General features: G+C 39.3%; 5 protein-coding genes and 1 non-coding gene across 18 annotated transcripts; 4 read left to right on the forward strand and 2 right to left on the reverse strand.

Moving 5' to 3' along the window:
• Window positions 1-749: 749 nt before the first annotated feature.
• Window positions 750-6300, reverse strand: LOC103418657 (transcription initiation factor TFIID subunit 7-like). The gene is made up of 6 exons (XM_070818685.1): window positions 6112-6300; window positions 5862-5975; window positions 1921-2054; window positions 1713-1832; window positions 1534-1605; window positions 750-1102 (listed from the first exon to the last, which is right to left on the reverse strand). The coding sequence occupies exons 2-6, from the start codon at window positions 5971-5973 to the stop codon at window positions 941-943; spliced, it is 600 nt and encodes a 199-aa protein (XP_070674786.1). The 5' UTR covers window positions 5974-5975; window positions 6112-6300; the 3' UTR covers window positions 750-940.
• A 289-nt stretch (window positions 6301-6589) lies between these two features.
• On the forward strand, window positions 6590-10360 carry LOC103418655 (serine/arginine-rich SC35-like splicing factor SCL30A). Its single transcript, XM_008356765.4, has 6 exons — window positions 6590-6825; window positions 7285-7465; window positions 7638-7715; window positions 8792-8956; window positions 9420-9557; window positions 9932-10360. The coding sequence occupies exons 2-6, from the start codon at window positions 7305-7307 to the stop codon at window positions 10152-10154; spliced, it is 765 nt and encodes a 254-aa protein (XP_008354987.1). The 5' UTR covers window positions 6590-6825; window positions 7285-7304; the 3' UTR covers window positions 10155-10360.
• Window positions 10361-11297: 937 nt separating this feature from the next.
• Window positions 11298-15595, forward strand: LOC103418654 (glucan endo-1,3-beta-glucosidase 4). 7 transcript variants are annotated; one of them, XM_008356761.4, is made up of 6 exons: window positions 11298-11462; window positions 11773-11850; window positions 12478-12606; window positions 13199-14446; window positions 14985-15012; window positions 15096-15595. In XM_008356761.4, exons 3-6 carry the CDS (start codon window positions 12540-12542, stop codon window positions 15235-15237), a joined length of 1485 nt encoding a protein of 494 aa, XP_008354983.3. In that variant the 5' UTR covers window positions 11298-11462; window positions 11773-11850; window positions 12478-12539; the 3' UTR covers window positions 15238-15595. The 7 variants fall into 7 exon arrangements, with proteins under 7 accessions (XP_008354983.3, XP_008354985.3, XP_008354984.3 ...); XM_008356763.4 differs by having other exon boundaries at window positions 12503-12606; XM_008356762.4 differs by having other exon boundaries at window positions 12513-12606.
• Window positions 15596-17120: 1525 nt separating this feature from the next.
• Window positions 17121-17192, forward strand: TRNAM-CAU (transfer RNA methionine (anticodon CAU)). The gene has a single exon. It is a non-coding gene; the product is annotated as a tRNA-Met (tRNA).
• A 28-nt stretch (window positions 17193-17220) lies between these two features.
• LOC103415035 (constitutive photomorphogenesis protein 10) lies at window positions 17221-19855 on the forward strand. 2 transcript variants are annotated; one of them, XM_008353401.4, is made up of 4 exons: window positions 17221-17545; window positions 18895-18968; window positions 19100-19247; window positions 19545-19855. In XM_008353401.4, the coding sequence occupies exons 1-4, from the start codon at window positions 17356-17358 to the stop codon at window positions 19640-19642; spliced, it is 510 nt and encodes a 169-aa protein (XP_008351623.1). In that variant the 5' UTR covers window positions 17221-17355; the 3' UTR covers window positions 19643-19855. The 2 variants fall into 2 exon arrangements, with proteins under 2 accessions (XP_008351623.1, XP_008351628.1); XM_008353406.4 differs by having other exon boundaries at window positions 17232-17545; window positions 19172-19247.
• A 313-nt stretch (window positions 19856-20168) lies between these two features.
• LOC103415016 (putative disease resistance RPP13-like protein 1) lies at window positions 20169-27455 on the reverse strand. 6 transcript variants are annotated; one of them, XM_070818688.1, is made up of 11 exons: window positions 23639-27455; window positions 23275-23384; window positions 22872-23120; window positions 22579-22787; window positions 22351-22480; window positions 22062-22238; window positions 21839-21967; window positions 21605-21700; window positions 21395-21512; window positions 21001-21282; window positions 20169-20923 (listed from the first exon to the last, which is right to left on the reverse strand). In XM_070818688.1, exon 1 carries the CDS (start codon window positions 27398-27400, stop codon window positions 23687-23689), a length of 3714 nt encoding a protein of 1237 aa, XP_070674789.1. In that variant the 5' UTR covers window positions 27401-27455; the 3' UTR covers window positions 20169-20923; window positions 21001-21282; window positions 21395-21512; window positions 21605-21700; window positions 21839-21967; window positions 22062-22238; window positions 22351-22480; window positions 22579-22787; window positions 22872-23120; window positions 23275-23384; window positions 23639-23686. The 6 variants fall into 6 exon arrangements, with proteins under 6 accessions (XP_070674789.1, XP_070674790.1, XP_070674791.1 ...); XM_070818689.1 differs by having other exon boundaries at window positions 22062-22247; XM_070818690.1 differs by having other exon boundaries at window positions 21001-21258; window positions 21395-21495; window positions 21605-21653; window positions 22579-23120.
• Between the last annotated feature and the right edge of the window lie 11 nt (window positions 27456-27466).

Consider the following 27466-nt stretch of genomic DNA (forward strand, 5'->3'; position numbering starts at 1 on the left):
GAAAATCAGATCTGCCGTTGCAAAAGAAGGTAAATTATTTTTGTTTAAGTAGCTAATAACTAGGAGCCTGCATATGGATCACATAGAAATAATGATAACTATGTTCAAGTCTTCAAGACAAGCTAGATGATTTTCCGGCAAGTTGCACAGAGTATAAGCTGGTTCTGCAATCCCTCCTCATGGCTAATGCATGGGAATTGTTTTTTTATAAAATTTGTTCAGTTTTCCCAGAACACTGTTTCTTACTGTTAATGAGTCATTAATACATGTAATGCGCATTCGCAAAGTTTTTACTTTTGTTTGGTGACATGAATTAGGGTTTTGAATGTGCAGATGTAATTACTATTTGCATAGGGGTGTGATATCCACACATCATTTTTTTACTTCTCACACACCCTTCTAATTTTTGGCCGTCGGATCGGATGAATTGAAGAAGATCAACGGATAAAAATTAACAAAGGATGTCTGAAAAGTAAAAATAGATGTGTGGATAGCACATCCCCTTCCACACATCCCCTTGCATAAACAAATGTTCACATCCATGTGAAATTATTGCATGGGGCCGGCCAATGAACCCTTTTAAATTTATCAATGTCATCCCAACATGAACAGCACAAGGCAGCCCAAATGGCCAGCCCTAAAATGCAACTGGAACACAGATGTTTCTCCTGTTTTTTGGCGGATTATCTTAATGGTTACTAGAACGAGTCTCCCTGTTCCCTCAGTGTAGTTTAGAGTACGAATATCGATTGTATTCAAATAAGGAGCAAAATCTATTAACAGACTTGTTAAATACAAAGTTGAGGACAAGCATTTCTTCTTTAAGATTTTCCAAGTGACAAAACCCACTATGATAAACATCCCTGTAAACTCGGGTATGTTTTCAACAACCGCATCAAGCAGACTTAAAGGGGAAAACATATCCGCAAGAGGAGTTGGGTCAAATTGAATCGTCGGATTCATCAGAGTCACTTCTATCGGGATCCCCAGCATTTGTAGCTGCCTCTGGGACATCAGGTTGTGATACAGGTTCTTCAACGGGCTTTTTACTTGCATTACGAGCATCTCCGTCTCCATCCTTTTCTTGCTCAGCTGCTTCAACATGTGAGCCTAGTCAATTTAAGGATAAGCAAAACAGACCATGCAGACTCTGCACATCTGATACAAATCTACTAATCTAGTGTGTCACAACAAGGCAACAAGGTCGAATTCATCATTCAATTGGAAAGGAAATTTCTCCATTGATAATCCAAACGGTTCACATGCTTTGACATAAACAATCTCAAATTTGTAACCTAAGAAACATGAGAACTTCAAAAGAAATATCGTCAAAAAGAGGAAACATGACCAACAGAGCAGTTAAACGCATGTCAGTAATTTAAGTGGCCTCAAACATCAGAAAATGGCATTCAAGCAGGCTTGAGACTAGAACCAATAGCAGTGGGGATCCTATTTCTCACTTAACAGAAGAATTCATATTGCCTTTTTCACAAAATGATAACAGGAAAGTAATGAAACATAATATGTGAGGATATCAATATTATCAGCTGGTCCGCTTATACTAATATTCAGTAGGTCTTCCTCAACACGCCGGACAAGCTCAGGCTGTAAAATGCAAGAAAATTGCAATCAGTAAAAGCATCCAGATATGAAAGAATATTGCAATAAGATGAAGCTGAAAAAAAAAATCCAAGTAAAGAGGCTAACGATACATTTAGATCAGGTTCCCTGCGAAATCTTCGCTTTCGAGCATCCCTCATTGGAGGGGTGAGGCCATGCCTGTACTCCACTGTATCTGGAGCTGGATCATTCGGGTCTCTAACCATAATCATCTGTTAAAACCACAAATTTTCGAATAAATCCCTTAGAAATTAAGCACTGATCTATTTAACTGCTTCAATATTGATATACGAGACACACCTGACCAATATCTGCTGTCTTAATTAACACACTATCATCATATGTTTTGAAGGACTCCACAACACAAGGAAGATCAAACAGTGATGCGGGGAAATGGTCATTGCCAATGACAAATGTGCCAGTCCTGCCATCCTCTGCATGATATTTCAAGTTTACAAGTGAAACATTTGGTGAAACAGGGAAAAACATAGTATTAAACAACTATGGTAGAAATTCATCGTTGTTACTTGTCCATCACTAGTTGGCTAGTTGTCCATAAAACATACTAGAAACGAAAGTTGATCGAGAAATTGATTTTTAAAAAAAGAGCTACAGGCATAAGTAGGCAAAACACAAGATTAAATATGGGCATTTCTGAATGTGGAGGTATGATTTTACACACATGCCAAAGTACTATAACTGCGAAAACCTTTGAACAAATCTCACATATCTGCTCGACACTAAACCCAAAAGGTGCACGATACTGGCATGCATCTGCATTATACTATGTTGTGCCTTGGTCCGTTCGTCGGTGTGGAAACGAGATTCAGATTACAACCTCACCAAATCACACATAGTTGAACAAAATAAAATACAAGAAATAAAGACACTGAGAAATTTACGAGGTTCGGCAAAAACATGCCTACGTCGCTGGAGAGATATTGCTCTTCACTATGAGAATATCAGAACAAGTACACATGAGTTAAATCAACATAACCCAATCTTGAATCCCTTGCACACCCACTCATAAAATTTTCCCAAGAGCCTCACTCTACCCCAAGAGTTCTTTCACTATAATACTTTTCACTCTAACTCTCTTGATTTTCTCTCAACCCATGTTCAACCTTTCTAATGGGAGAGTCGAATGCTCTCCCCACCTTGGATGTTTTTCTGGCTGCCATCTCACACACGGCAAGCCCCTTCTTTTTGTGCATGAAAAATGTCTTCACTTATAGGCATGCACCATCAACTATGTCAACAACCAAGACTAAAAAAGTCTTAAGTTCACTTGGCATTTTCAACACCTAGCTTCCCTAACATGCAACCTTTTTCTTTCTTTACATTAAATTACAAAGAAAGCAAGCACAATTGCATGAAAGCAAACCAAAGGTTACAAATCATGCTCCTAACATCCACAAAACATGCTTCCAAAGTCCAAAAGCAAACCTACTTTTGCTTGTCCTTTGTAGCACTCCACATGGTTGAGAGGAAATGGTTGCCAACTCATAATTATATGAGCCAAACACAACAATCTCCACATTGGCGAATATACAGTGCAAAAATCCTTGCACCATCACCAATGTCCATTGGCCTTACGTACCAGCATACACACCCTAAATCAACCTCGTTGGTCCTGTTCCGATTCAATAATTGCCAATGCATGTGCAGCTGCTGCAAGCTAAAAATCACCATTTAGCTTCAGACATGATCTCGACACATCTTCGTCTCCTCCAGCAGGTTTTTCTCCTCTTCATTGTCTGCAACCTGGAAAATCGTCAGCGCGCCCGTTTCCAGCAACAACCCATCGAGCCAGACAAAATTCCCACACTTCCTCCTACCTCAGGACTATCTGATCACCTGTGAATCCTATAGCTCCACCTGTTGCAAAACCCCTGCAACACTTGAGACTATAAATCACCAAGAGAAGTGTTGCTTCTAAGTACCTAGAGGGCATACTCGAAGTCTTCCACCACAAACTTGCTACAACCTGGCCTAGCACAAACTTGCTACAACCCGACCTAGCACCTGTAGCACTGTGGACCCTTGCCTCCGGAACCGGATCTGAACCTGTTCTCTCTCAGATCCTCTTTCCAATTTTCTTCCACGATTCCAACCTTGAACAGCTAAAGCAGTCTTGTGCCCAACACCATCCATGGTCATCTTCTTTTGTGTATCATTCCACACCAAAGAAGCTTGCACCTGCTCCAAACTTACTATATCTTTCCATGCAGTAAAGTTTCACAAGGTTCTCGTACGAATCTAAAAGTGAGGTAAAAAGAAAGAGGCATTTGTCGTCTTCCTCAACATCAACTTTCGCAGTTGATCCAAGCATCTTGAACATGTCTTCAGGCTTCCATTACTCTCCTTTACCAAGAGCAAAACCGCCTCTCCCATTAAACTGGTCAACTGAAAGTTCCATGGTGAACAACAAATCTGGACCTCCAACGAACCAAGCCTCCAACTATGCTCTGATACCAATTGTTGTGCCTTGGTCCGTTATTCAGCGCGGAAACGAGATTCAGATTACAACCTCATCAAATCACACATAGTTGAACAAAATAAAATATAAGAAATAAAAACACTGAGAAATTTACGAGGTTCGGCAAAAATATGCCTATGTCCCCGGAGAGATATTGCTTTTCACTATGAGAATAACAGTACAAGTACACATGAGTTAAATCAACATAACCCAATCCTGAATCCCTTGCACACCCACTCATATAATTTTCCTAAGAGCCTCACTCTACCCCAAAAGTTCTTTCACTAGAATACTTTTCACTCTAGCTCTCTTGATTTTCTCTCAACCCATGTTCAACCTTTCCCATGGGAGAGCCGAATGCTCTGGTATTGTGTTTGGCTTATATAATTATGAGTTGACAACCATTTCCTCTCAACCATGTGGAGTGCTACAAAGGAAAAGCAAACGTAGGTTTGCTTTTGGACTTTGGAAGCATGTTTTGTGGATGTTGGGAGCATGATCCTTAACCTTTGGTTTGCTTTCATGCAATTGTGCTTGCTTTCTTTGTAATTTAATGTAAAGAAAGAAAAAGATTGCATGTTAGGTAAGCTAGGTGTTGAAAATGCCATGTGAACTTAAGACTTTTTTAGTCGGTTGTTGACATAGTTGATGGTGCATGCCTATAAGTGAAGGTATTTTTCATGCACAAAAAAAAGGGGCTTGCCGTGTGTGAGATGGCAGCCAGAAAAGCATCCAAGGTGGAGAGAGCATTCGACTCTCCCATGGGAAAGGTTGAACATGGGTTGAGAGAAAATCAAGAGAGCTAGAGTGAAAAGTATTTTAATGAAAGAACTCTTGGGGTAGAGTGAGGCTCTTGGGAAAATTCTATGAGTGGGTGTGCAAGGGATTCGGGATTGGGTTATATTGATTTAACTCATGTGTACTTGTACTGTTATTCTTATAGTGAAGAGCAATATCTCTTCGGGGACGTAGGCATGTTTTTGCTGAACCTCGTAAATTTCTTAGTATCTTTATTTCTTGTATTTTATTCTGTTCAACTATGTGTGATTTGGTGAGGTTGTAATCTGAATCTCGTTTCCGCACTGACGAACGAACTAAGTCACAACATACTAAAAGTTCATGAGTTTAAGGAAAAGGTTAACACAACCAGGCATCACACAAATCACCACCAAGAATCATACACCACAAGACAATGCATAACATCAATATCACACATACCAAATGGCTGTAAAATGCCACCATCACAACTGCAACATAACAAAAGAAGCTTCAAACCGACAAAGTATACTATTTGCCAAAACTAGGGCCTGACTAGGACTACTCCCGAAGGAGCTAAAAGCACTTCCTAACTTAGAAGTGGTTGAGGGTTGTTGAACCACTTTCTGGGAAAGCAAGTGCTTTTCCAAGCACTTGGAATTGCAAAAAAAATCTTGACGTGTTTATAATAAAAGCGTTTGTGAGCAAAAGTGCTTCTCACAAAAGCAGTCCCATAACGGGTCATTATTTCTTTCAAATCACTCCCCCCCCACCCCAAAAGACAATCCAAGTTCGAACCAATCACTCCCATGCATAAGCAATATCAGCAAATTCCAACCATCACTAATGAAGCTACTTAATAACAAACATATTAATCCTTAAACACTGATAATTACGTCCCCAATTGGTCCTCATTAGCAAAACGCATTCAATACAACATATTAATTTACAATTAATAAATACTTAAAACGCAATTCAATCCAGTAAAATGAGGTTTCTTTCTGACCTCCGAATGACAAATCCAACGACTTGTCGTCGGTAGAAGCGTTTTCGCCCAGAAGGCGGTCCAGTCGCTCTGCAACAGAAGGTGGGACTTTGAGCACGAACTGCTCCTCCATCACTGCGAAAAAACGGCACCATATCAGCCTGAATACGAGCGCAAAAAGGGAGAATAAACCCTAGATGCGAAGCAAATGCACAATGAATTCAGAATTTCGGTCCTAATTGTAAACTAAATTCGGTGCCGGAGAGATTACCTAAGAGAAAATCAATGTCAGAAGGAGAGAAATTGGACAGCTCTGCTCGTGTGACCAATTAAGGATGCGAGATACGGGACAATCAAACAAAGCATTTGAGAAGGGTATTTTCGAAAATAAGGTAGTAAGAATAAAAAACGGTAGCTTAGTTGTAAATGTCGGATTAGAGTCTTATTTAAAACTAAAAGCTAGAGGTTTTGGATCCGAAACCTGTTGTTAACGTGGACGCCAGACTTTTGACAGGAGGCTGAAATGCCTCAATAAATCTTTTTGGCCCCTGAAAATAGTAGATAATGGCTCGTCACTCGTGGTTTCCTTTAAGAAAAAAAAAGGTAATAAGAAAGGAATTGGATCCTCTCCGAGGTAACCCTCGGGATCCTATTGATCGGTATTAGTGGACTGTTGAATTTTTATCTAATGATTATAAATAAGAGAGTATTTAAAATTTATAATAATTGTAACCATTAAATATAAATCTAATGCCCACTAACTACGATCAAGATAATCCCGAGGGTTTGCCTCGGAGAGGATCCAATTCCAATAAGAAAACGGGTAACCCTAAACAAAAGACACTTTTATATAAACTCCTACGGATATTCATCTATCTATCGACGCTGTGTCTGGGCGTTTTCAGAGCCAAAACAAAAGCAAACCACCGCCGTCGACTTCCAGGTCCTCAACCTCAATCCATCCTCTCCGATTCTCCGCCTTCAGGTCTCTCTCTCTCTCTCTATCTCTCTCTCTCTCTCTCTCTCTCAGTATGTTTGCACATTGTTAGGGTTAGAGTTCGGAGCTCGGGAGTTTATGCCTGTTAGGGTTTATGTATTCGCAATGAATTTTTTCAAATTGGTAATTTTTCTCCCAAATATATGGTTATAATTCCTGATTAATGTAGCCAATTTCACTTATGAATTTAGTGTTTGAAAAAAAAGATCCAAGTAAAAGGTTGTTGTAAAAACAAAATAAATTTGGGGGCTTTTTTTCCATGGATTTGTTGTTCTTGTTTTTACGTAGTAATTTTGCTTTATTGCGCAGAACTTGAGCCGGGCTCGAATGTTTTTACTTGAAATTTTGGTTCTTGATTGTTGGATTCAGTGGGTACTTACAGATAGTTTTTGTGATGTTGTAATATTTTTCTTTTGAAGTTTCTAATGAATTTTTGAAATTGGTCAGGAGGCTGCTGACAGTTCATAATGAGGGGAAGGAGTTACAGTCCATCACCACCACCGAGGGGAGGATATGGTAGGAGGGGACAACGAAGTCCTAGCCCCAGGGGTCGCTATAGCGGTGGTCGAGGTAGCAGCAGAGATCTTCCTACAAGCCTTCTAGTTCGCAACCTTCGCCATGATTGCAGGTTTGTTGTGGTTAACACACGTCATCTCTTTTTTATTTGAAACATTCGATTTGCATTGCAAATTTTGTGTACGGGAGTGTGATGGCTGTTTTAAGGGGGAAGGTACAAAAAGGCATGTTATTTTGAATTTATGACTTAATGAGCTGTTGTCTTATTATGTGTTTTATCACAGGCCAGAAGATCTCCGCAGGCCATTTGGGCAGTTTGGTGTGCTTAAGGACATCTACCTGCCAAAGGATTACTATACTGGGTGAGCATATCAGAGTAACGTTAGTTGAATATCATGATGAAATAATAATTTTGTTTTTCTGTATATGTTTAAGTATTCGTTTTTTGTATGTATATTTTACCTTATGAGTAGAAATTTCATAGTTTTCTGCTTGCTTATTTTCCATGATTTCTGAAACTATGGCATGATTTTGCAAGCTTTTGCAACACTGGTGTAGCAAATTTAAATTAAGTTTTAGATATAAGCTATCTTGTAGATGGGATCTCTATGGTTGAACTTCTCTTGTTATGTAATTGCTATGATGTGTTTTTGCGTGCTTCTGTACCCACATTTTATTTTAATGAAAACCAGAGCTTTTAAGCGAACGAGGGTTGGCTTAGTTGGTAAGGTTGCGCGCTTTATAAATTCCTACGTAAATCCATACTGATGGCAGCTGGCAGTTAGGTGTCGCACATAAGTCCTTTAGGCTCGAGGTTGTGGGTATGCCTTGGTGCTGGTGGTGAGAGTAACCAATCTCCCCCTAAACTTTTCTTTACCAAAAAAAAAAAAAAGAAAAAAAAAAGCAAAGCTTTCAAAAACAACTATTCATGGCAATATGTTCAATGCTATTTTAATTATTTATTAAGGAATCATTTTAATATTGGAATACCTAGGAGACCTGCTCTGCTCTTTCTAGATACTGTCCTTAAGAAGGGGGCTTATTTTACGTGATCTTTTCTTATTGCTACGATTGGTTGGGTGTGTTAATTAAAGTTTGTGAGGTTTAACAGTGAAATTAAAGTTTTGAAGACAAGAATCAAGTAATTAGAGTTTGAAGATGATGTTAGTGGTAGTGAAGATTTGAAGGAAGTTGGATTTGAGTACATTGTGAAGATGTTCCAAGTCTTGAAGAATTTCAAGTCATCTTAAAACTGACTCTTGCAAGGTCAGCAGCCAAGTGCTTGCTTCTTTATAGTGACCATCCATATTTTTTGGTGGTTATTTCGACAAATTTATTAGGAAAGATTTTGGGTCTGTTAAGTATTTGCATAATTTTGCTTTTCGGTGTAGCTCCTTTGTGACTATTGTTTTTCTTCTCTTTCCATCTATTTTTGCAGGGAGCCTCGTGGTTTTGGTTTTGTCCAGTTTGTTGAACCTTCCGATGCTGAAGAGGCTAAATATCAAATGGATGGTCAGCTTCTTCTTGGTCGGGAGATAACTGTTGTGTTTGCAGAGGAGAACAGGAAGAAGCCATCTGATATGAGGCATAGGGAGCGTCCAAGGTAAAAACCTGCCTCTTGCTTTTTTTCATATCGCTTGTGAAGTTGATGTTTAATTCAAATAATATATCTTCTGGATGTCTATTTCATGTGGTTTTGAACTTGTTTAAAAGAACAAAGAAATCACTTGTATATTCCTAGTTGATGTATTTTAACATATACTAAGTCATTCAACAAGAAAAAACCAAAGGATTGCCAATCTGTGTATATCAATTTAGGAAGTGTAAAAAATGCCCATATTTAAACGGTAGAGTTCTTGCATTAGAATATACGTATTATGTGTGTATATATGAATTAGTCATTCTAGTAATTTTAACGGTTCTGCTATCTAGTTTGCCTTAACACATTGTGCAAGGTGAATTGAGTTGAGATGATAATTAATAATGTGTAATTGAGAAACTGGTATTATACTTTTTCTGCTTCTGAGTTGCACCATCAGTCTAACTTTTTAAATCCTTTCTCTTAGCTCCCGGACTACTAGTCGATATCGTGATCGAAGACGGTCTCCTCCTCGCTATTCACTCTCTCCACCTCCACGCCGTGCAAGATCTCGGTCTCACAGCCATGATTATTATTCTCCTCCAAAACGAAGGGATTATTCCAGGTAATAGTTCTGTTTCTTCTCTGCTGTGTCCTCTTTCCGGTAAAGCCATTTCTTGTTGGTTTTGGTTATGGAAACTACTTACTCATGTTATGCAATCTGCTGTTTATCATTCCCAGAGTCCAAATAAGATGCATTAGAATATAGGGGATAAATATATATTTTGGTTTTGGGTTTCTTGTGGAATTATTCCTACCGGTATTGATTACTCATGTATTTCCTCCATATTCTTGCTAAAAAATTGCTACTTTTACATTTTTATATAGTAGACCTGTTGTATACGAGTCCCTTCCACATTACGTGTATGAACTTAGGTGCTTCTGTCTAGTGCTTCCTGCTATTTGTTCTAATGTTTGCTTCCTGCTTCTGTTTTCTAGATCTGTCTCACCCCAAGAGAGAAGGTACAGCAGAGAGAAGTCGTTTTCTCGATCTCCTCCACCATATGAGGGGTCAAGGAGCCGTAGTCAGAGCCCAGTTAGGGGTCCAAGCCGGAGCAGAAGCAGAAGCCATAGTCCAAGGCGGAGCATAAGAAGAAGCCGAAGCCCTATCAATGAAGATTACCCAAGGGAACCAAATGGAGACAGATCTCCTAGTCCATGAAACCTAGAAAGATAATTGCTCTCTTAAGCTAGCGGAAAGTGACTTGTTATGCCATCTGTTGGATTTCGTTTAGTATTTTGGTCAGTCCGATGTTGATGCTACTGTTTGATGAGGTGACTTTGGTCGTTTTTCGGATTAAGATATGTAGGTTTATGCCTTTGTTTGAATGGCATGTATTATGACAGAATTTCTGAACTTTCTTATCATCGCTTGCGATTTTGTTCCATTAACTAGGTCTTGCCGAGTTTTCGTCGCTAGTGAGAGCCCATCTCCCGTGCATCTCTCCGCAGAACCGGCGATACTCGCTTTGCTTGGGAGGTAGAGACGCACAACCGGGATAGTTAAGGTGTCGTTTGGTATGCAGACGGGATGGGATGAGATAGGACGGGACGGAACAGGGAGGGAGCAAAGATGCCTTTGGATGGAAACAAGGAGGAAGGAGACGGAGACGTTATAATTTTGTGTTCCACGGATGTGGAACGAGTCGTTCCAGGGGGTGAGGTAGAACAAAAAATTCATTCAAAATTCGTCCCGTGGAAGAGCGCGTTCCACTCGTTTTAGGCGCACCAAACGTGGGACGAAATGACTCGTTCCGTTCCATCCCACGAACCAAACAATAGAGTCTTCTCTTTTCCCATTCGGGCTTTGGCGTAATATTTTTTGCCAGTCTTTCCTTAATCCAATGCGAGTGTATTTTCAATTTTTTATCTAAAGTCGTATTCTTTTTGTTTTTTCACAAATCGATAATTTAAGCTGAGTTACACAGCTAATTTGTTCATGATTAGTTATTGATCTTAAGAGTTGAATTGACGCCTCCCAATCATAATTGCAGCGATAATGACATTATAAGTCCGAATTAAGATTTTTTATTTCTCGCACAGATGTTAAATTAGTTATCAATTGAATTTAAACTTACCATGTAACTGCTTAACATTTTTCTACTATTGTGATAAAGTGCGTTAAACCCAATTTAAGAGTTAAGAAGTACAAAACCGTTCGTTTTCACGCGGCTTATCCCATGACTTTCCATCACCTTTTTCTTTCTTTCAATCTGAGAAAATTGGCTTTTGGAGGGAAAACCGAATAAAATCACCGACATAATTAAATAAATTAACAAGGAAAAGTAGCGATAATCCCGATGACTCCGGTCAATTTCTCTTGTGTGAAAAAAAAGAAAAAAAAAAGAAAAGAAAGAAAAGGCAGAAAAAGACAAGCAATGAAGAAACAAAGCAAGCAGAGTTTCGAATATCTGGCTTCAGTTGGGTTCACACTCTCAGTCTCGGTAGCTCCTCAACTTTCCATTTACAGGTTCTATCTCTACAACCTTCCTCTTCCCATTATTTTTTATATATTATTATATTTATTTTTTATTTGTTAATGAATAATATTAAAATGATTGGATGGTGGGGGGACAAAATTTGTCAGAAATTTCTTCTTTTTTATTTTCCAGGGATGTAAATTGTAGTAAAGGTTTTATTGTTTGTGAAGTGCTCATCTGGCTTCCACATTTGAGCAAGTTACTTTTTTTGAACTTTAAACAAATGAAGAACCTTTCTTGGATTCTTGCTTGGTTCTAGGCACTTCAGTTTCTTATGTGCTTTACTGTTTTCTTATCTAGGATTTTTGTTTGAATCGTTGGAAGTAAACTTTGTGGCTGTTTTCAGCTGGGGAAGTTGAATCGAGTGCTGCTTTTCTGGTAATTTTTCTCTAATTTTCAGCTTCTGGGTTGTTCTTGGTTGTGTTGTTTGTGGTCTATTTGCTTCTGCACTGGCTTTTTTTTCTTCTGGTTTTCTATATCTGGGTTCTCTGGCTAGGCATTTTCTTGTGCCGGGTTGTGCGAAAAATCGAAGCTTGAGCAATTTTATGTACTACTTAGTTTGCTCAAGCTGGGAGCTTGAGATCACAAGTTTTAGTTCCGATTTCGTATCGAAAATGATAAGTGGGGGGAAGTGAAAGAAATTGTTGGAGGAAACTAAGAATTGTTGCTTTTGTTCCCTGTTGTCTGTCAGCTGTTGAGAATAAGAGTATATCATGTCTAAATTGGAATGTTTGGTTTTTGGTTTTCGGAGTTTGTTTTAGGACTGATTGTTCTTGATAATTAAATTCGCTTGTGATGAGCCTGTGTGGTTGCGAGTTGTGTTTACGTATGCGATCTCTCGTACTCTTTTTGTTATACACTTTTTCATCCCCTTTTCATGTTGTACATTATTTGGCAGAGCACATTCTATTACGAATGCCATTGATAATACTCAAAGCTGTAGCTCAACTTTGGTTTTGTTCATCACGATCTCATCGCATTTTGTATACGGTTCATTTCTTTCAGTTTAGGAGTTACGAGCTAAGTGCAGGGCATTGCAGGTCCAAATTGAAGTGTGGTTGGTACAAATGATGCGTGGAAAATGGATTGGAGGCATGATTCTCCTCCTAGTTGGCATGTTTACCAATGTACTAGGTAACATTGTAACCTTGTTCTGTTTTCTGTTGATTCCGTTTTTCTATTTTTGATAGTATAACTTCGAGCTCCAGTTTGCCTGAAATCCTTGTCGTGAGGTCTTGGTTTTACCAATTTCTTCAATATTCCATTGCCTGCATCATGTTTATGTTACTACTTTTAAGCTCCGTATCAACAGTGTTAATTTGCTTTCTAAACTACATCCTTATCTCGGCTTATGATAAGTGAGTATAATAAGAAACAAATTTATGGCCCCTCATTATAATTGGAAAACATACATCTACATAGTTTTAAGTATTTCACTTGTACTTACAAAAAATATCGTTTTCCCTTTACCTTCTCCGATATGGCAATATGTTGCCAGCCCTACCTTGTTCTTGAGGCTTTGTCATTCTAGGTATTTGCGGTCTTGGGGGAACTTTTGGAGTATGTTCACATGATATCTAGATTCTCTATATATTTTCAGGATTTTTTATATTTTAATGTTTTACTTTAACTGAAGCACACAATTTGAAATTTTGAGATGCCTATGTTCATTGTTGTACTGTTACCATTCTAACAAGTTACTGAAATCACAATTTCAAATTTATAGGTTCATTCATAGGGATAAACATTGGGACTGACGTTTCGGACCTTCCATCTGAGACAGATACAGTTGCACTCCTTAAAGCCCATCAAATTACACATGTGCGCCTCTACAATGCTGATGCTCACATGCTGAAAGCCCTTTCAAACAGCGGAATTGAAGTAATGGTAGGTGTCACAAATGAGGAAGTTCTAGGGATTGGAGAGTCTGCATCGGCAGCAGCTGCCTGGATTAACAAAAATGTGGCGGCTTATTTGCCTTCAACCAATATTACCGCCATTGCTGTTGGCAGTGAGGTCATTACCACAATCCCTAATGCCGCACCAGTTTTGGTTTCTGCTATGAATTACCTTCATAAAGCCTTAGTTGCGTCAAACCTAAATTTTCAGATCAAAGTTTCGACTCCACAATCCATGGATATAATCCCAAAGCCTTTCCCCCCGTCCACTGCCACATTTAATTACTCATGGGGACCTACCATTTACCGAATCCTTCAGTTTATTAAAAACACTAATTCCTATTACATGCTAAATGCCTATCCTTATTATGGTTACACCAGTGGGGACGGAATTTTTCCGCTTGATTATGCTCTTTTCCGACCCCTTCCCTCTGTCAAGCAGATTGTTGACCCGAACACTCTTTTCCACTATAATAGCATGTTTGATGCTATGGTGGACGCCACCTATTATTCTATAGAGGATTTCAATTTCTCTGGGATCTCTGTTGTTGTCACCGAGACTGGCTGGCCATGGTTTGGCGGATCCAAAGAGCCTGATGCCAACACGGGAAATGCTCAGACCTACACTAATAATTTGATTCAACGAGTGTTAAATGGTTCGGGTCCGCCCAGCCAGCCAAAGTTGCCCATCAACACGTACATTTACGAGTTGTTCAACGAAGATCAGAGGCCAGGGCCAGTGTCAGAGAAAAACTGGGGTGTGTTCTATACAAATGGGTCTGCTGTATATCCTTTAAGTTTGAATGATTCCAATCAAATTACTGGGAATTCTTCAGGGGTTTTCTGTGTGGCAAAAGCTGATGCAGATCCAGATAAGTTGCAGGATGGCTTAAACTGGGCTTGTGGGCAAGGCGGGGCTAACTGCACTCCCATTCAAAAAGGGCAGCGGTGTTATCTCCCCGATTCTATTGTAAATCATGCTTCATATGCTTTTAATGACTATTATCAAAAGATGCAAAGTGCTGGCGGAACATGTGACTTTGATGGCACTGCCATGACAACCACTGTTGATCCAAGTAAGTTTCTGTCACATCTTGTTATCCCTTGATATTTGAGTATGTTTGGATTCAGGAAGCACTATTTTTGTGATAGTTTTGAAGACAAGTTTTCAATTGCCTTTCATTAATCTGCGGTGTTTTATCAGTTGGAAACAGCCCTATTACAATGTCGACAATCATTAGGAGGATTTTTTGTTTCTTGTTTTGTTGCAATGAACCTCATGCTTCTTATATTGGTTTTCCGGTTAAACAAAACAATAGTTTAGTTGGTTGCATAACCTTTCCGAGAAAATAAGCTTCTAGTAAATGCAGCTTTAACTAGTTTTTAAGGTGTGGTTTTTAAATCGGCGCTACTGTTGCATCTGAACATGAAAAATGGCTACATTTTTCTGATTGTAATATTGACTATTGATGTCTGCTTGTCAACCTTTGAAGTATTTTGTTTCTTTTTATGGTTACTTTGTCCATTTCTACTACCTCTCAAGTTAAGCATATTCCTTCCATTTATTCTCTCTTTATCCTCCTAATATTCGTTTTGGTGGTCATTCGTTTACAGGCCATGGCGCGTGTAAATTTTCTGGAAGGTAAGCATCTTTTTCAGAATTATAACTATAGAACTTGTACAATAAATTATGAGTTTGGGTCTAAACTTGCCCTATTGTGACAGTTCTAATTCAAGCACATTTACGGGACTTACACCAGCGGCAATTGCACCTTCAAGCGCCGTTGGAGGCTGGAGTTCGAATCTACAAGTTTCCGATCTTCAATATCTCATACCGGCTGCATTTCTTGTACTGCTTTTGCTTTGACTTGAGGTTCCGTCCAGTTTGTTACCATGTAGCGTAGTTATAGAACCAAATTCAAGATAGCAAAATGATTGAAGAAGACTCGGGAAGTGTACGGTAGCACAAGATTGGTGACACAATGGAATGCCCGTACGTTGTTTCATCAATTTTGCTTGTGTTTCCCACTTCTGAGGCTGTCTCCTTCACCTCTGCAAATACCGGGGAGTTTTGTGTAGTTCGTTTTGCGTTTTGCGTTTTGCAGGCATTTATGATGAAGTAGTGGATAGACCTTGATTTTTTCGGACCAACTTAACTAGAACTTGATTTGTACCTTGTCAATGGAAAAATAATTCTACCTTCCAATTTACTTTTCATCGTATCGGATTTTATCTGTGCATGAATTTAACATGTTTCTTAATTTATGTATCTCCCCAAATCATCGGAAAAATAATGTTGTCCGGATCATTTAGAAAGAACTCATAATATCTTACTCCGCAGCCAAATATGGGTGTAGCCAAGTTGACTAGGTTATTGTCAACTCTACAACTTTCACCCCACAATATGTTTAGGCCCGACAATTTCTTACACGACCTGTTAATCCTACTCGAAAATAATGAGTTTCAAGTCAACTTGTTAACTAGTTGGATCGTTATTGGGTTATAAGAACCTGTTAATGTGTCAGGTCGTTATATAGTCACTCCTAAAAAGAATCTAATGAGATATCATTTGCCAAATTTAGAAATTAGGCATGATAATTTCTTGCATGACTCGTTAACCTGGCATGAAACGGAATGATCCGTCTACGAATCAGGTCATTATTGAGTCACCTGTTAAAAACTGTTAAAATAACGTGTTTAACATGACAAGATTCGTTATCTTAATGGGTATGATACAATACGACATGAATACGACAAACATGGCCTATTTGAAAGGTCTAAGGCCATCTCCAACTTTTGCCTTATAACTTTGCAAGAAATTATATTTTAATGAACAGGCTAAGTCATATTTTATACCATCTCCAATCGAATGGGCCAAAAGGTTATAGACCAAATATAGCTCTTTGACTAAAAACAATCTCTAACCGAAATGGCCAAATGGCCATAAGCCAAATATAATTTATTATTTTAGTTAAATTAATATAGTTAATTAAATTAAACTACTATATTAAAATAAGGTTTTTGGACATATTTTGAGTGCCAATTGTGGCCAAATGAATAAGCCTCTGGATTTCTTATATTTATATAATCTCAATATTTTTTTGGATATGATTTCGAGTGACATGTGTCACTAACGTGAGTAACTCTCTAAATTTCTTATTTTTATGTAATATCAATAATTTTTCGGATAGGATTTCAAATGAAAGTGACATGTGTCACTAAAGTGAGTAACTCTTCATATTTCTTATCTTTATGTAATCTTAATAATTTTTTGATATGATTTCGGGTGTCACGTGTTGATAAGTAATTGTTTGTGCAAAATTTAAATGAAATTCTTATCTACGTGACACTTCTTATCTTCAGCTTTCAATGTTGTAGGAATGATGTAGGTATTTAGGAAAAAAATTAGATTTTTTTTAATTCGTTAAAAAAAAATTCAAATTCCAACGGTAACTTGACGGTAGCTAGCTGGCGTCATGCTGATGCCAAGTAGTTGTTGGCATTCAAATGGGCTAAGCTAAAGGGCCGTTGGAGGTCTAGCAGGAAATGGCCAACTCACTGGCCTAATTTGGGGGTTTGGGCCTTGTAGTGCCCACAAGCCCTTTGACCTAGCCCTCAATTGGAGATGATTTTCATGTCATTCCGAGTTATTTTTAGCTCTATGGCCGGGCCAGTTGAAGATAGTCTAATGTACCCAACGTTAGAGGTACGGAAACATTTATACTGTATTTCGGCCTCATCTTTCCACAGATCAGAGTGGCGCAGCGGAAGCGTGGTGGGCCCATAACCCACAGGTCCCAGGATCGAAACCTGGCTCTGATAAATTATCTTCTTTTCCTTTTTTTTCCCTCCTCTTTTACCCCTAAATTCACCCAAAGCGGCGCCGTTCCGTCATCTAACCTCTGCAATGCAGCTTCTGACAGAAGCAGCATTTATCTTTCTTCCCTCTAAATTCACCTAAAGTGAAGAGACAGGCGCGTCGAAGATGACGACACCGTCAGCACCGTCGTTAGCATCGTCGTCGAGGTGGGCGTCGACGACCTCAGTGTCGTCATCAGGGAAGAGGATTCAGAGAGAAATGGTGGAGCTTAACATGGACCCACCTCCCGACTGCTGCGCTGGGCCCAAGGGCGACAATCTCTACCACTGGATCGCCACCCTTTTTGGCCCCCCAGGTTCTTTCACTTCCCTCCTGCAAATCACTTTAAAAAAAATGATATGAATTTTCGCATGGATTTTGTTTGTTTTATTTTTCTGGGTTAAGCTTAATTTGTTGATTGTTTGCTTCAGTGTGGAGTTTTGGGTTTGAAATGGATGGTTCGGTAATGAATTTGTGGCTTCCCAGCTCAGTTTTCTCTTTTGAGATTTGTGTATTGTGTTTGCTTTGCTTTCTGGATTAAGCTTTAATTTGTTAGCGTTTTGCTTCTGTATGGAGTTTAGGGTTCGAAATTGATGGTCTTTTGTGAGATATTTGTTTGCTTTGCTTTCTTGGTTTTGCCGACTTTTACTTAATTTTGTGTTTCTTGTGTGATTAAATTTTTTTTTAATAACAAGAGTGAAGTGTCAAGATTTAAAAGTTCATAATTTTGGTACTTTCCTAGGTGATGGGTTGGTTTCGAATTTCTGGGTTTAAGGCGGATCGATTTTTATACTTTTAGGTTTACTTTTGGGAAGCACATGAAAATGGATTTTGCCTTTTTCGAGTATTTCATCAGAACTAGCTAGCTGCGTAGTGCAAATATAGTTCCCTAAGCAATCTTTCTTATTTTTCAACTCTTTAGCTGATGTGTGGCTGCAACATGATTTTGTTTAAGATTGCTGCCAAGGTCTTTTTATCAGTATTAGGTTTCTGGCGTGCGCGTCAAGCAAGCTTATTCGTTTTTCAATTCATTATACTGATTATGGATTTGTAGTTGATTGAGTTTTATTTCATCTGCTGCAGAGGGGTTTTCATTGGCATGTCTAGCGTGATAAAATCATGTCCTTTGGATTATGGTGCTTATTCTGATTTTTATCTCTAACTGTGGGTGATATAACATCGTAGGCTTGTGGGTGGTAGGATATGTAGTCCTTTTCCTCAAAGATACTGAGCACGTCCTAATAGCTCCATCCCTTGGTTTGTGATTTTGTTGCTCGATTACTTTGGTTTATTTTTGGATGTCTTTTGGCATGGATGTCAGAAAAACTTAAATTTGCGGACAATAGGTTTTATCTTAGAACCAAATTTGTAATTTTTGTGTATTGTAAAAGTTGAGTGCTGTGGGAACCCATCAGTTCTTCATTTTTCATGTATCTGGATTCTGGAGAATGTCGTTTTCTGCTCTTTTATGGTTTTGGGTAGTATTACATTACTGATATGGTTTATGTTTTGAATGGAGTTGAATAAACTATCCACTGGATATGATTTTGACTGGCTTTTCAGTTAATGTTTGTTATGTAAGCTGCCAACGACTATGTAGATTGAGTGATCTAACTCTCCTTGGCCATAGCGAGCTTTGACACACTTCTATGTTCTTGTTCCTAGGAACACCGTACCACGGTGGCATATATTTCCTTGACATTACGTTTCCAAGTGACTATCCGTTTAAACCTCCAAAGGTATTGTGTCCTATAAATCTCCAAATAGTGCTGTTTCCTCTGGAAACTTGATAGAGTAGAGAATAGTTAAATATTTGAGCTATTACTCTCTTATTTCATTATTTATTTTACTTTAAGGATCAGTTTTGTAGGTTGTATTCACAACTCGAATTTATCATTGCAATGTTGATTCTAACGGAAATCTAAGCATGGAAATGTTAAAGGATAGTTGGAGTCCAGCTCTAACAATAACCAAGTTGCTACTAGCCATCCGATCCATCTTCACAAGACCTGATCCTTGTAAGTTCTAATATCTTTCCTCCAATTTTACCTTCAGTATATCACTTCATCGGTCTTAATTATGTAAGTAGTATATCACTTCGTCGATCTTAATCATGTAAGTATTTTTAAGGGAAATTTTGTCATAATTCCACGCGAATAAAAAAAAATTGATAACAGGTTGGATCCATGTCTTGTATGAAAAATGATGTAGGAACAGAGAAAATATTTCCCAAGCATAGCAATAACTTAGCTTGCACCCCTGAGCAGCGTGATGTATTTTTTGTACTGATTGAATGGATATTCACATCTGAGCAGATAATCCCCTTGTCCCCAGCATTGCCCGTTTGTACTTGGAAGATAAAGCTAAACATGATGAGCTTGCTTCTGAGTGGACGCTGCGATTTGCTAAGTGATTTTACCTGGGATCTTCTTATATCGTTGCAAATAGTCAGGAAGTAGTCATGAAGGACGTTATGTTATGAACCGAATACTATGAGCTAGCGTGTTATGTACCCAACGAGTTTGATACCAAGCATGAATGTACCAGCTGAATTTTTTGTGGACCCATCGTTGAATAACCGAAAACCATGCTCAAGGGCAAATGCTTACATATCCCTATTGCTTGATTTGATGCCCTACTAAGTTTACATGGTGCATGCTGCCGGGATTGTAAGTTTCTTGTAAGACCTTCGTATTCTCCTGTTTCTCTCTTTCTTATGAAGAAGTCATGCAGGAACGTTGAGAAGAAGCAGTTTTAAGTACAAAATTTAAAAAAATTGGTTCAAAGTTCGGACTTTGATTTGCATCAATGAACATTGCAAGGAATGTGAGCTATCTTGCAATGTTCAAAGAAAAACAAACTGTTATAATTCTGACTCTCCTCTGGATCTTGCTCTTTGATGTATCTGGCAAGTACGCTAAACTTAGCAAATTAGAGAATAACTGAAAATACACAAGATTTATATTGGTTTTGCAGAACTTTTGCCTACGTCCAGTTGTAATTTCTCTGAATAGAGAAACCACGGCTTGTTTGATTAATAATAGAGTTACAATACTTTTGCAAAACCCTAGAACTAATCTCTCTTTGTCCCTCTTGGCTATCTCTGGCTTTTCTCACTTGCCAGTGGCTGTTTCTGGCTTTCCAGCGAGCTTTCCCTAGCCTTGCTGCACGTATTTATAAGTATAGGGTGTGGTTTACATGCCTATTTTCTGATTAAGTTTCCTACTTTATATGGAATAGGAAATTACACTCTTTCATTTTCTATATTATCTTCTAGGATTTCCAATCTAATTGTACAAGGAAACTTTGATTCTTTCCTGGTCCTTTTAGGAGAAGAATCGGTGCACCTTTAATTTCCCTAATACAATCCTAAACAAAAGAGGACACTAACTTTAACGAGCCAAAATCCCGACACAAACATTTTGGTGATCCTCAGAAAAGAAAGAGAGGCGGCAAATCCTCTTCTAGCAGGAATGCGAGACAATCGATGATGCATAGCTGTTGAAGAGACCCAGTTGTTGAGGTCCTTCTCCGGGCAGGGATTCCGAGAGTGCCAGGTGTTTTGATCCAAGGATTTCAAACTTGTTAGTTCAGATGGTGAGTGGTGGAGAGCAGCTTTTGTTTGAGTAATCTTCCTCTGGAGCGGTTAATGAATAAGATGATCGCCTATGCTGCGAGTGACTCTGCAGTGTTTCTACACAAATTCAAATCAAGTCATGCGTATGTCATCACACACACACACACACACACACACACATATCGGAAACTAACCTATGCGCAACCTTGTTGGTCTCCCATGTCTCTCGCAAGCACAATGAACAATTGCATTAGAGCGTAGCCTTGCCATCATGAAATATATTAGACCAAACACACAATAATCCTGCTCCTTTTGTTGCAGCGCCGCCAAAGCTAGAGTGGAATCACTCTCCACTTCCACAGCAGCAGCCCCCAAATCAGCCACCATTTGCATCCCGTGATGTAGTGCCATGGCCTCGATGTGTAGAGGGGACTGAACCCCGATGCACTTGGCTGAACAGGTACCAATCAGAAAAACTAAAACCAATCAAGAGAAACAATCAATGGACCCCTTAGCGATTAGAATTTACTGGTGCTATCTGCAATAATGTATACACGAAGCACTATCATGGTCGAAGTTGTTACTTACCAAAAAAGTTTCTAAATTTTCAGGGGCTGCTCCAACTTTCCCCATCATCTATTTCTCCACAGCTTCTTTCCTCTGGAGCGATTAATGAATCAGATTATCGCCTACACAGTGAGAAAATCTGCAATGTTCAAATATATATATTTTTTCTTTTGTTAACTTGCCATGGGTATCACACGACACTACACACACGCTAATATATTGAAAACAAACCTCCGAGTCCAGATGCAACTTTGAATATTCTCGTGATTGCTCATGAAATCTGCAATGGTGAGAAGAATGCTATAATCTCTTAGTTCCTTGGGTTCGCTAACAGGAGATAAGATGTTCATAGGCGGCCAGCAACAACAGGCACAAGTTCAGATAAAAATATGTGATGTTTTCCTTTAAGGAGTATGGGGATGCAGAGTTTTGATGCAAATGTAGGAAAAGAACGCAGAGCTTTACCTTCACATGCTTTGTAACATTGTTACAATCTAAATCGAACTGTGAAAGGTATGTTTTCTCTCATTTCCATTTCAATAGGATGCCAACTTAATTGCTTTCCTCTTTCATCCCGAGCTCAACAAGATACTCCTAAATTCATAGACGAATAAATTATCACTGATACATTATCTTAGAAAACAAGCAAATGGAACTTAAAATAAAAGAGAGTGGAAAGCTGTATTACAGCTCATGTGCAGCGCTCAACGTAAGAAATATCACTCCTGTGAAATCCGTAGCACACCAGCCAACCACCTATTCTAGTAACATCATTTACTGGAATTCCAACAAGTGCGAGCATGACGGCCAGTGCTACAAGGATCACGCTGAGCTATTCAACCACTTTGCCTGTACAAAAGCATATCTGCACCCACTTGAAGATGAGAGTGACATCAAGAGAAGATGAAAAGGCACGCCTCTCATATTCCAAGTTCAAACCGTAGCATTATTAGAAAAAAAATCGTTCCAGGGGTTACCTCTCCGGCTAAAGGAGAATTACATTCATGCCAGACAGCCGGAGCTAGCACCATTCAAGGACAACTAATTTATGCACGTTTAAATTGTTGGCAGTAGATGATCCTATCTTAACAATTATAGAGGTGCCATCTGCATCAACAAAGCCAACGTATATGTCAGTCCCATCTTGTTGTCCTGACAGATAGCATAGTTGAATTACACTGTTACAGAAAGGAAGAATAACTTACACTCAAGTGTTCAACTGCTTACACTGAAATCTGTAGGCGCGGCAGCCAGCCATCGAGTCTAGTAACACTCAAGTATTCAACTGCTTACACTGAAATCTGTAGGCACGGCAGCCAGCCACTGAGTCTAGTAACACTGGCATTCTAGCAAACATGTTAATAAGCCATGCTCTCTTCAACCATTGTGTTTGTAAAGAAGCATGTGTATACACCTACCTCAAGATGACAGAGGCATTGAAAGATGAGTAAGCATTCCGCCATATGGAAACCACAGCAGTATATATATACATAAGTACCTGAGTTGTTGATGTAATCTGACATCGTTATCAATAGTTTTTTCTCTGGACCGATGAAGTCCCACATACATTCAATCTTTATATAGCTGTTGACGAGAGCTGAGGTCTAGAGGTCCCTATCCTGGCAGGAATTGGGAGACCAGGAGGTGTTGAAAGTCCACTTCCGTCCAAAGATTTCAAACTTGATAGTCCAGAAAACCAGAGCAACGTTTGATGATCCTGTCTTTACCGGTTAACTCTATTTGCTTGCTGCATCAATGAAACCGATATATCAGTTAGTCCTATCACATTCTCTTGACTTAGCATATAGTTGAATTGAACTGTTAAAGGAAAAGACTGTTAATATAAATGCAATACAGATAAGGCAAACTGAAGATAGAAAAAGTGAGAGGGAGTAAATTACAATTTACAGCTGATCCGCAATGTTCCACTGGTGAAATCTATACCACAACAACCAGCCTCCTTATCTAGTAACGTAATGTACGTACTCACATTCAAGCAAACACAACCTACCTGAAGATCACAGTTACAGTGAAAAATGAGAAAGTTATGCCGAGAGAAGCATGAGGAAACCATCATCCAGGGTTTAATACGTGTATGTGTGTGTGTGTGTGTATATCCACCCCAAGTAGTTCCACAGTATCAGACTAGAAAGAAGTCACTCCCCTCGCATTCTCCTATAATTTCATTGGAATTGGACTCTGAAACTTGAATTTATGTAGGAATATCGCTGAAGACAATCAATTTAATAATAAATGAAAAAGTACCTGGCTTTTTTCTCGAGAGTTGAGAGTTGGAGAGAGTGAAATGAAAGCTCATTGGATGATGACTTGGTCATCTATCTTTATGCAGGGAATGCGAGATATGTTTCTCCAATATTTTGCCTTCTTCAGTGTAGGACAACGCCAGATGATCAGATAAGAAAGAGATGCCGGCAAACCCTCTTTTGGTAGGAATTCGAGACTCTTGCAGCATGAAATTCGTAGCTCTTGAAGAGAAGTGAGGTGCTCAAGTCCCTTCCCGTCCAAAGATTTCAGATTCGATACATAAGAGATATCGAGAGTGTGAAGAGTGGCGGGGAGCAGGTGTTCATTAAGCAACGTCTCCAGCACAGCCCGGCTTCTGCCGATACAATAAAATGTATGTAGGTTGGGAGGCAAACCCCCTTGTGCAAATGACACCACATTTGGAAGATTTTGTATCCAAACACGTTGAAGGGCGGTGAGGGTGTGCATTCGGTCCGGCAACAACTTCAAATTCTCGCATCCAGCGACTCTAATGGCAGTCAGGTTGGGAGTGGGCAGTCCTCCGTCGGGAAAAGAGACAAAATTTGGACAGTAACTGATATCCAGGGTGTTGAGATGGTTGAGATTTTCATTTGCTCCTCCTTCAACAGAAAGGGATTCCAGATTCTGACAACCATCGATATCAAGAGATGAAAGTTTGGGGAAAATGCCCAAAGGGAAGGACCTCAGAGAATCACAGCTATTGAATAGATCCAAAGACTGAAGGGAAGTCAATTGGGCCATCATCTCAGGCGATAGGAATTCTAATTTCTTGCAATGCTCTATACGGAGTGACGTGAGCGTGGCGGGCAGACCATTTGAAGGCAACGACAAGAGTGAGGAACAGCTATATAGAGTCAAACTTTGAAGACGATTGCTGTTGTGCAACATTTGCGGCAACCACTGTGTCCCTGTCCCAACAAGATTAATATGGAGCATCTGAAGCGACGGCAGCGTCTCCGTCGTCTTTAGTAACAATGAGAGACCCGGGCATCCTGTTATTTGCACTTCTTCAAGAGATGGTCGTAAGGATTCCATGTTCAGAACATTACTGGCTCTGTTTTCATGTAGAACCTCACAGTTGGACACCCAAAGTATTTTCAAGGAAGGAAGATGAGGGGGCAAGTTTCCTCTGAGCTTCTCACAATTTATTAAAGTCAGGTTCTTAAGACGAGGAAAATCTGGACTTTCACCTCCACTTGGACTTGGCACCCATTCCTCCCATGCTGGCATATCCATAAACTCTAGCTTCTCTAAAGATGGAAATGGTTCATTTCCCCCATAGAATTCAACACTAACACTCGTAACAAATTCCATCCTTTCTACGTAGAGCTCTTTCAGAGCAGGTAGCTGACCAACTGGTGGCAGAGAACTACATTTACTACAATCAATCAGACGCATCACTTGTAAGTTGGAGAAGGACGAGTCTCCCACCCAATTCGGGAAACTGGTTCCACCATAAGACCTGATGGTCAGTTTCACCAGTTTTACAGAAGGTTGAAGGCTTTCAAGTACTTGTCTCTCTTTTACGGAATCGTCGGAAACCACGCTACCCCATGACAACTCTACCTCATTGAGATCTTTCTTATCCTTCAGCAAGGCATCAATAGGACCGACTACATTTCGCAGATTCAAGATAGAAATTTTTCCTCGAAGGTGCGACAACTCCCTCAGTTCTCCAATACTTGACCCAGTAGATTTCCCCAACACAAAAGCAGTAAGCGTTCTCAAACTTCTTAGTTTACCCATTTGCACCGGCATCGCTTTTATTTTAGTTCCACTAATATCAAGATGACGCAAATGAATCAATTTCCTCATGTCTGTAGGCAATTCAACAAGAGAAAAACAGCCTAACAACAATAGAGTTTGTAAATTATAAAGAGTACACACTCTATTTGGTAACCTTTTAATTTTCGTGTAAGAGAGATCAATGTAGCGCAAATGTGTTTGTTTACCAATGGAATCAGGTAAGCGACTGATATTATCATATTTTGACAATGAAAATGCCCGTAAACATTTTTGTGCTGGCAGTAATTTATCAAGAACCTTATTACTTACATTTCCCCGGCTATTATATGGTGATAAAGACATTGGCAAGAAGGCACGCAAACATGTAACTCCATCTAATGGCTTAAATTTTGGAGTTGTATCAAATTTTCCTCTCATATAAGACCAATGGCGAACTCTTTTAGGAACTTCATGTGAATTTTCCTGATCCAACCTATAACAAAATTTTCTAGACAAAGACATAGCCAAGTCATTGATGAGATCATGCATAGTGAATTTTGGTTGATCCAATCTTGGTCTTTGAAATAGTGATCGCGATAACAGTTCATCAAAGTATCTTTCACCAACCTCTTCCATTGCTTTCTCGCTCTCTGGTTGTGGAATTAAACCTTCTGCCACCCATAATAGAATTACATTTTCCTTATCAAATTCATAGTCCTTTGGGAAAATTGAGCAATAAGCAAAGCATCGTTTCAAGTAAGTTGGAAGATAATGGTAACTCAATTTTAGAGAAGGAAGAACACCATTAGCGTGTGGTAGATCCCAAAGATTGCTATCCAGTATGTGATTCCATTCCTTATAGTCTAGGTTACAACCTAAGAGACCCCCTAGTGTTTTTGAAGCTAAAGGCAAACCGTTGCATTTACGTGCAATTTTCTTACCAACTTCTTCCAAGTCTGGATGTGCAGTGGGGTTTTCATTTCTAAATGCATGTTTTTTCAGTAGCAACCAGCAATCCTCCTCAGACAATTTTTCTAAGTCGTGAATTGGAATGGTATTGTGCACGATGGATGCAACACGTTTACTCCTTGTTGTTACAATGACCTTGCTTCCCTTCGCCCCATACGTGAAAAGAGTTCGTATCCGATCCCAGTCACCATAGCTCTCATTCCAAAGGTCATCCAGGACAAATAAAAATGTCTTTCCCCTTACTTGTTCCCTTAGTCGAATTTCAAGGGAATTCATATCTGAGACATCACAAGATTTCTCAGTGATTTGCTCAATAAGGGTCTTAATCACCCTCAAAGCATCGTACTGTTCGGAAACACAAACCCAAGCATTCATATCAAAGTGCTCTTTAACTTGTTCATCATTGTAAAGGACTTGAGCAAGAGTTGTCTTTCCAACCCCACCCATTCCGACTATAGGGACTACAGAAAAATTACTGCTACTTTCATTGTCAGAGAGCAGCAGTAGAGCTTTTAACTTTTCTTTGTCTCCATCCCTACCATAGGTACAAAATCCTTCCTCAACAACAGAAGTTGTGGGATTTCTTTGTGAAACCTTGCCCCCAACACCTCCTCTAAGACCGAGGATATCTTTTTGTTTTGCAAGGTGTTCCAACTTGTTGAATAAATTTTCTAATCTACCATTCAAGCCTTTATAATTAAAAGGATTAAGAGAGGTAGAAAGGATGTTCCACACCTGGGTTGTCCCAGTCTGATCTTTCGCCTTGTGATGCAAAGCTTTAGTATCAATCTCATCCACCAAGTCCTCGGCATCGAACACAGCATCTTTGAGCTCGTCAAGCCACATTTCGACGGCAGGGTTGACAATCTGCTTCTCCTCTGCATCGTTGAGCACTGCATGGAGGGTCATCAACGTCACCTTCAGTCTGTCCACGAGTGAATGGTTGAATCTTCTTGCCCGGAAGAAGTCCATGAACGCTCTGGAGGCAATCTTGTCGCACATCACTTGGATTGAACCGGAGAGTAAAGCCTCTGCAACCAAAGCCATTTTCTCTTCTTGGCAAAAAGACTAATTTTGATGGAGTATTTGAAGTTGAAAAACTGGAAATTCTTG

The sequence above is a fragment of the Malus domestica genome, chromosome 03 (genome assembly GCF_042453785.1).
Source record: "Malus domestica chromosome 03, GDT2T_hap1".
Classification (NCBI taxonomy): Eukaryota; Viridiplantae; Streptophyta; class Magnoliopsida; order Rosales; family Rosaceae; genus Malus; species Malus domestica.

What these genes read in the sequence shown, in the direction of transcription:
- LOC103415016 (XM_070818688.1), bottom strand. Translation starts at nt 27,400, where the DNA reads ATGGCTTTGGTTGCAGAGGCTTTACTCTCCGGTTCAATCCAAGTGATG.
- LOC103418657 (XM_070818685.1), bottom strand. Translation starts at nt 5,973, where the DNA reads ATGGAGGAGCAGTTCGTGCTCAAAGTCCCACCTTCTGTTGCAGAGCGA. An exon ending in GCAGGGAACCTGATCTAAAT is followed by an intron (nt 1,606 to 1,712) that starts GTATCGTTAGCC and finishes TGCATTTTACAG; the next exon opens with CCTGAGCTTGTCCGGCGTGT. An exon ending in GACCAGCTGATAATATTGAT is followed by an intron (nt 1,103 to 1,533) that starts ATCCTCACATAT and finishes CTAGGCTCACAT; the next exon opens with GTTGAAGCAGCTGAGCAAGA.
- LOC103418655 (XM_008356765.4), top strand. Translation starts at nt 7,305, where the DNA reads ATGAGGGGAAGGAGTTACAGTCCATCACCACCACCGAGGGGAGGATAT. An exon ending in AACCTTCGCCATGATTGCAG is followed by an intron (nt 7,466 to 7,637) that starts GTTTGTTGTGGT and finishes GTTTTATCACAG; the next exon opens with GCCAGAAGATCTCCGCAGGC. An exon ending in AGGCATAGGGAGCGTCCAAG is followed by an intron (nt 8,957 to 9,419) that starts GTAAAAACCTGC and finishes CCTTTCTCTTAG; the next exon opens with CTCCCGGACTACTAGTCGAT.
- LOC103418654 (XM_008356761.4), top strand. Translation starts at nt 12,540, where the DNA reads ATGATGCGTGGAAAATGGATTGGAGGCATGATTCTCCTCCTAGTTGGC. An exon ending in CATGTTTACCAATGTACTAG is followed by an intron (nt 12,607 to 13,198) that starts GTAACATTGTAA and finishes TCAAATTTATAG; the next exon opens with GTTCATTCATAGGGATAAAC. An exon ending in GACAACCACTGTTGATCCAA is followed by an intron (nt 14,447 to 14,984) that starts GTAAGTTTCTGT and finishes ATTCGTTTACAG; the next exon opens with GCCATGGCGCGTGTAAATTT.
- LOC103415035 (XM_008353401.4), top strand. Translation starts at nt 17,356, where the DNA reads ATGACGACACCGTCAGCACCGTCGTTAGCATCGTCGTCGAGGTGGGCG. An exon ending in CACCCTTTTTGGCCCCCCAG is followed by an intron (nt 17,546 to 18,894) that starts GTTCTTTCACTT and finishes TCTTGTTCCTAG; the next exon opens with GAACACCGTACCACGGTGGC. An exon ending in ATCCGTTTAAACCTCCAAAG is followed by an intron (nt 18,969 to 19,099) that starts GTATTGTGTCCT and finishes TCAGTTTTGTAG; the next exon opens with GTTGTATTCACAACTCGAAT.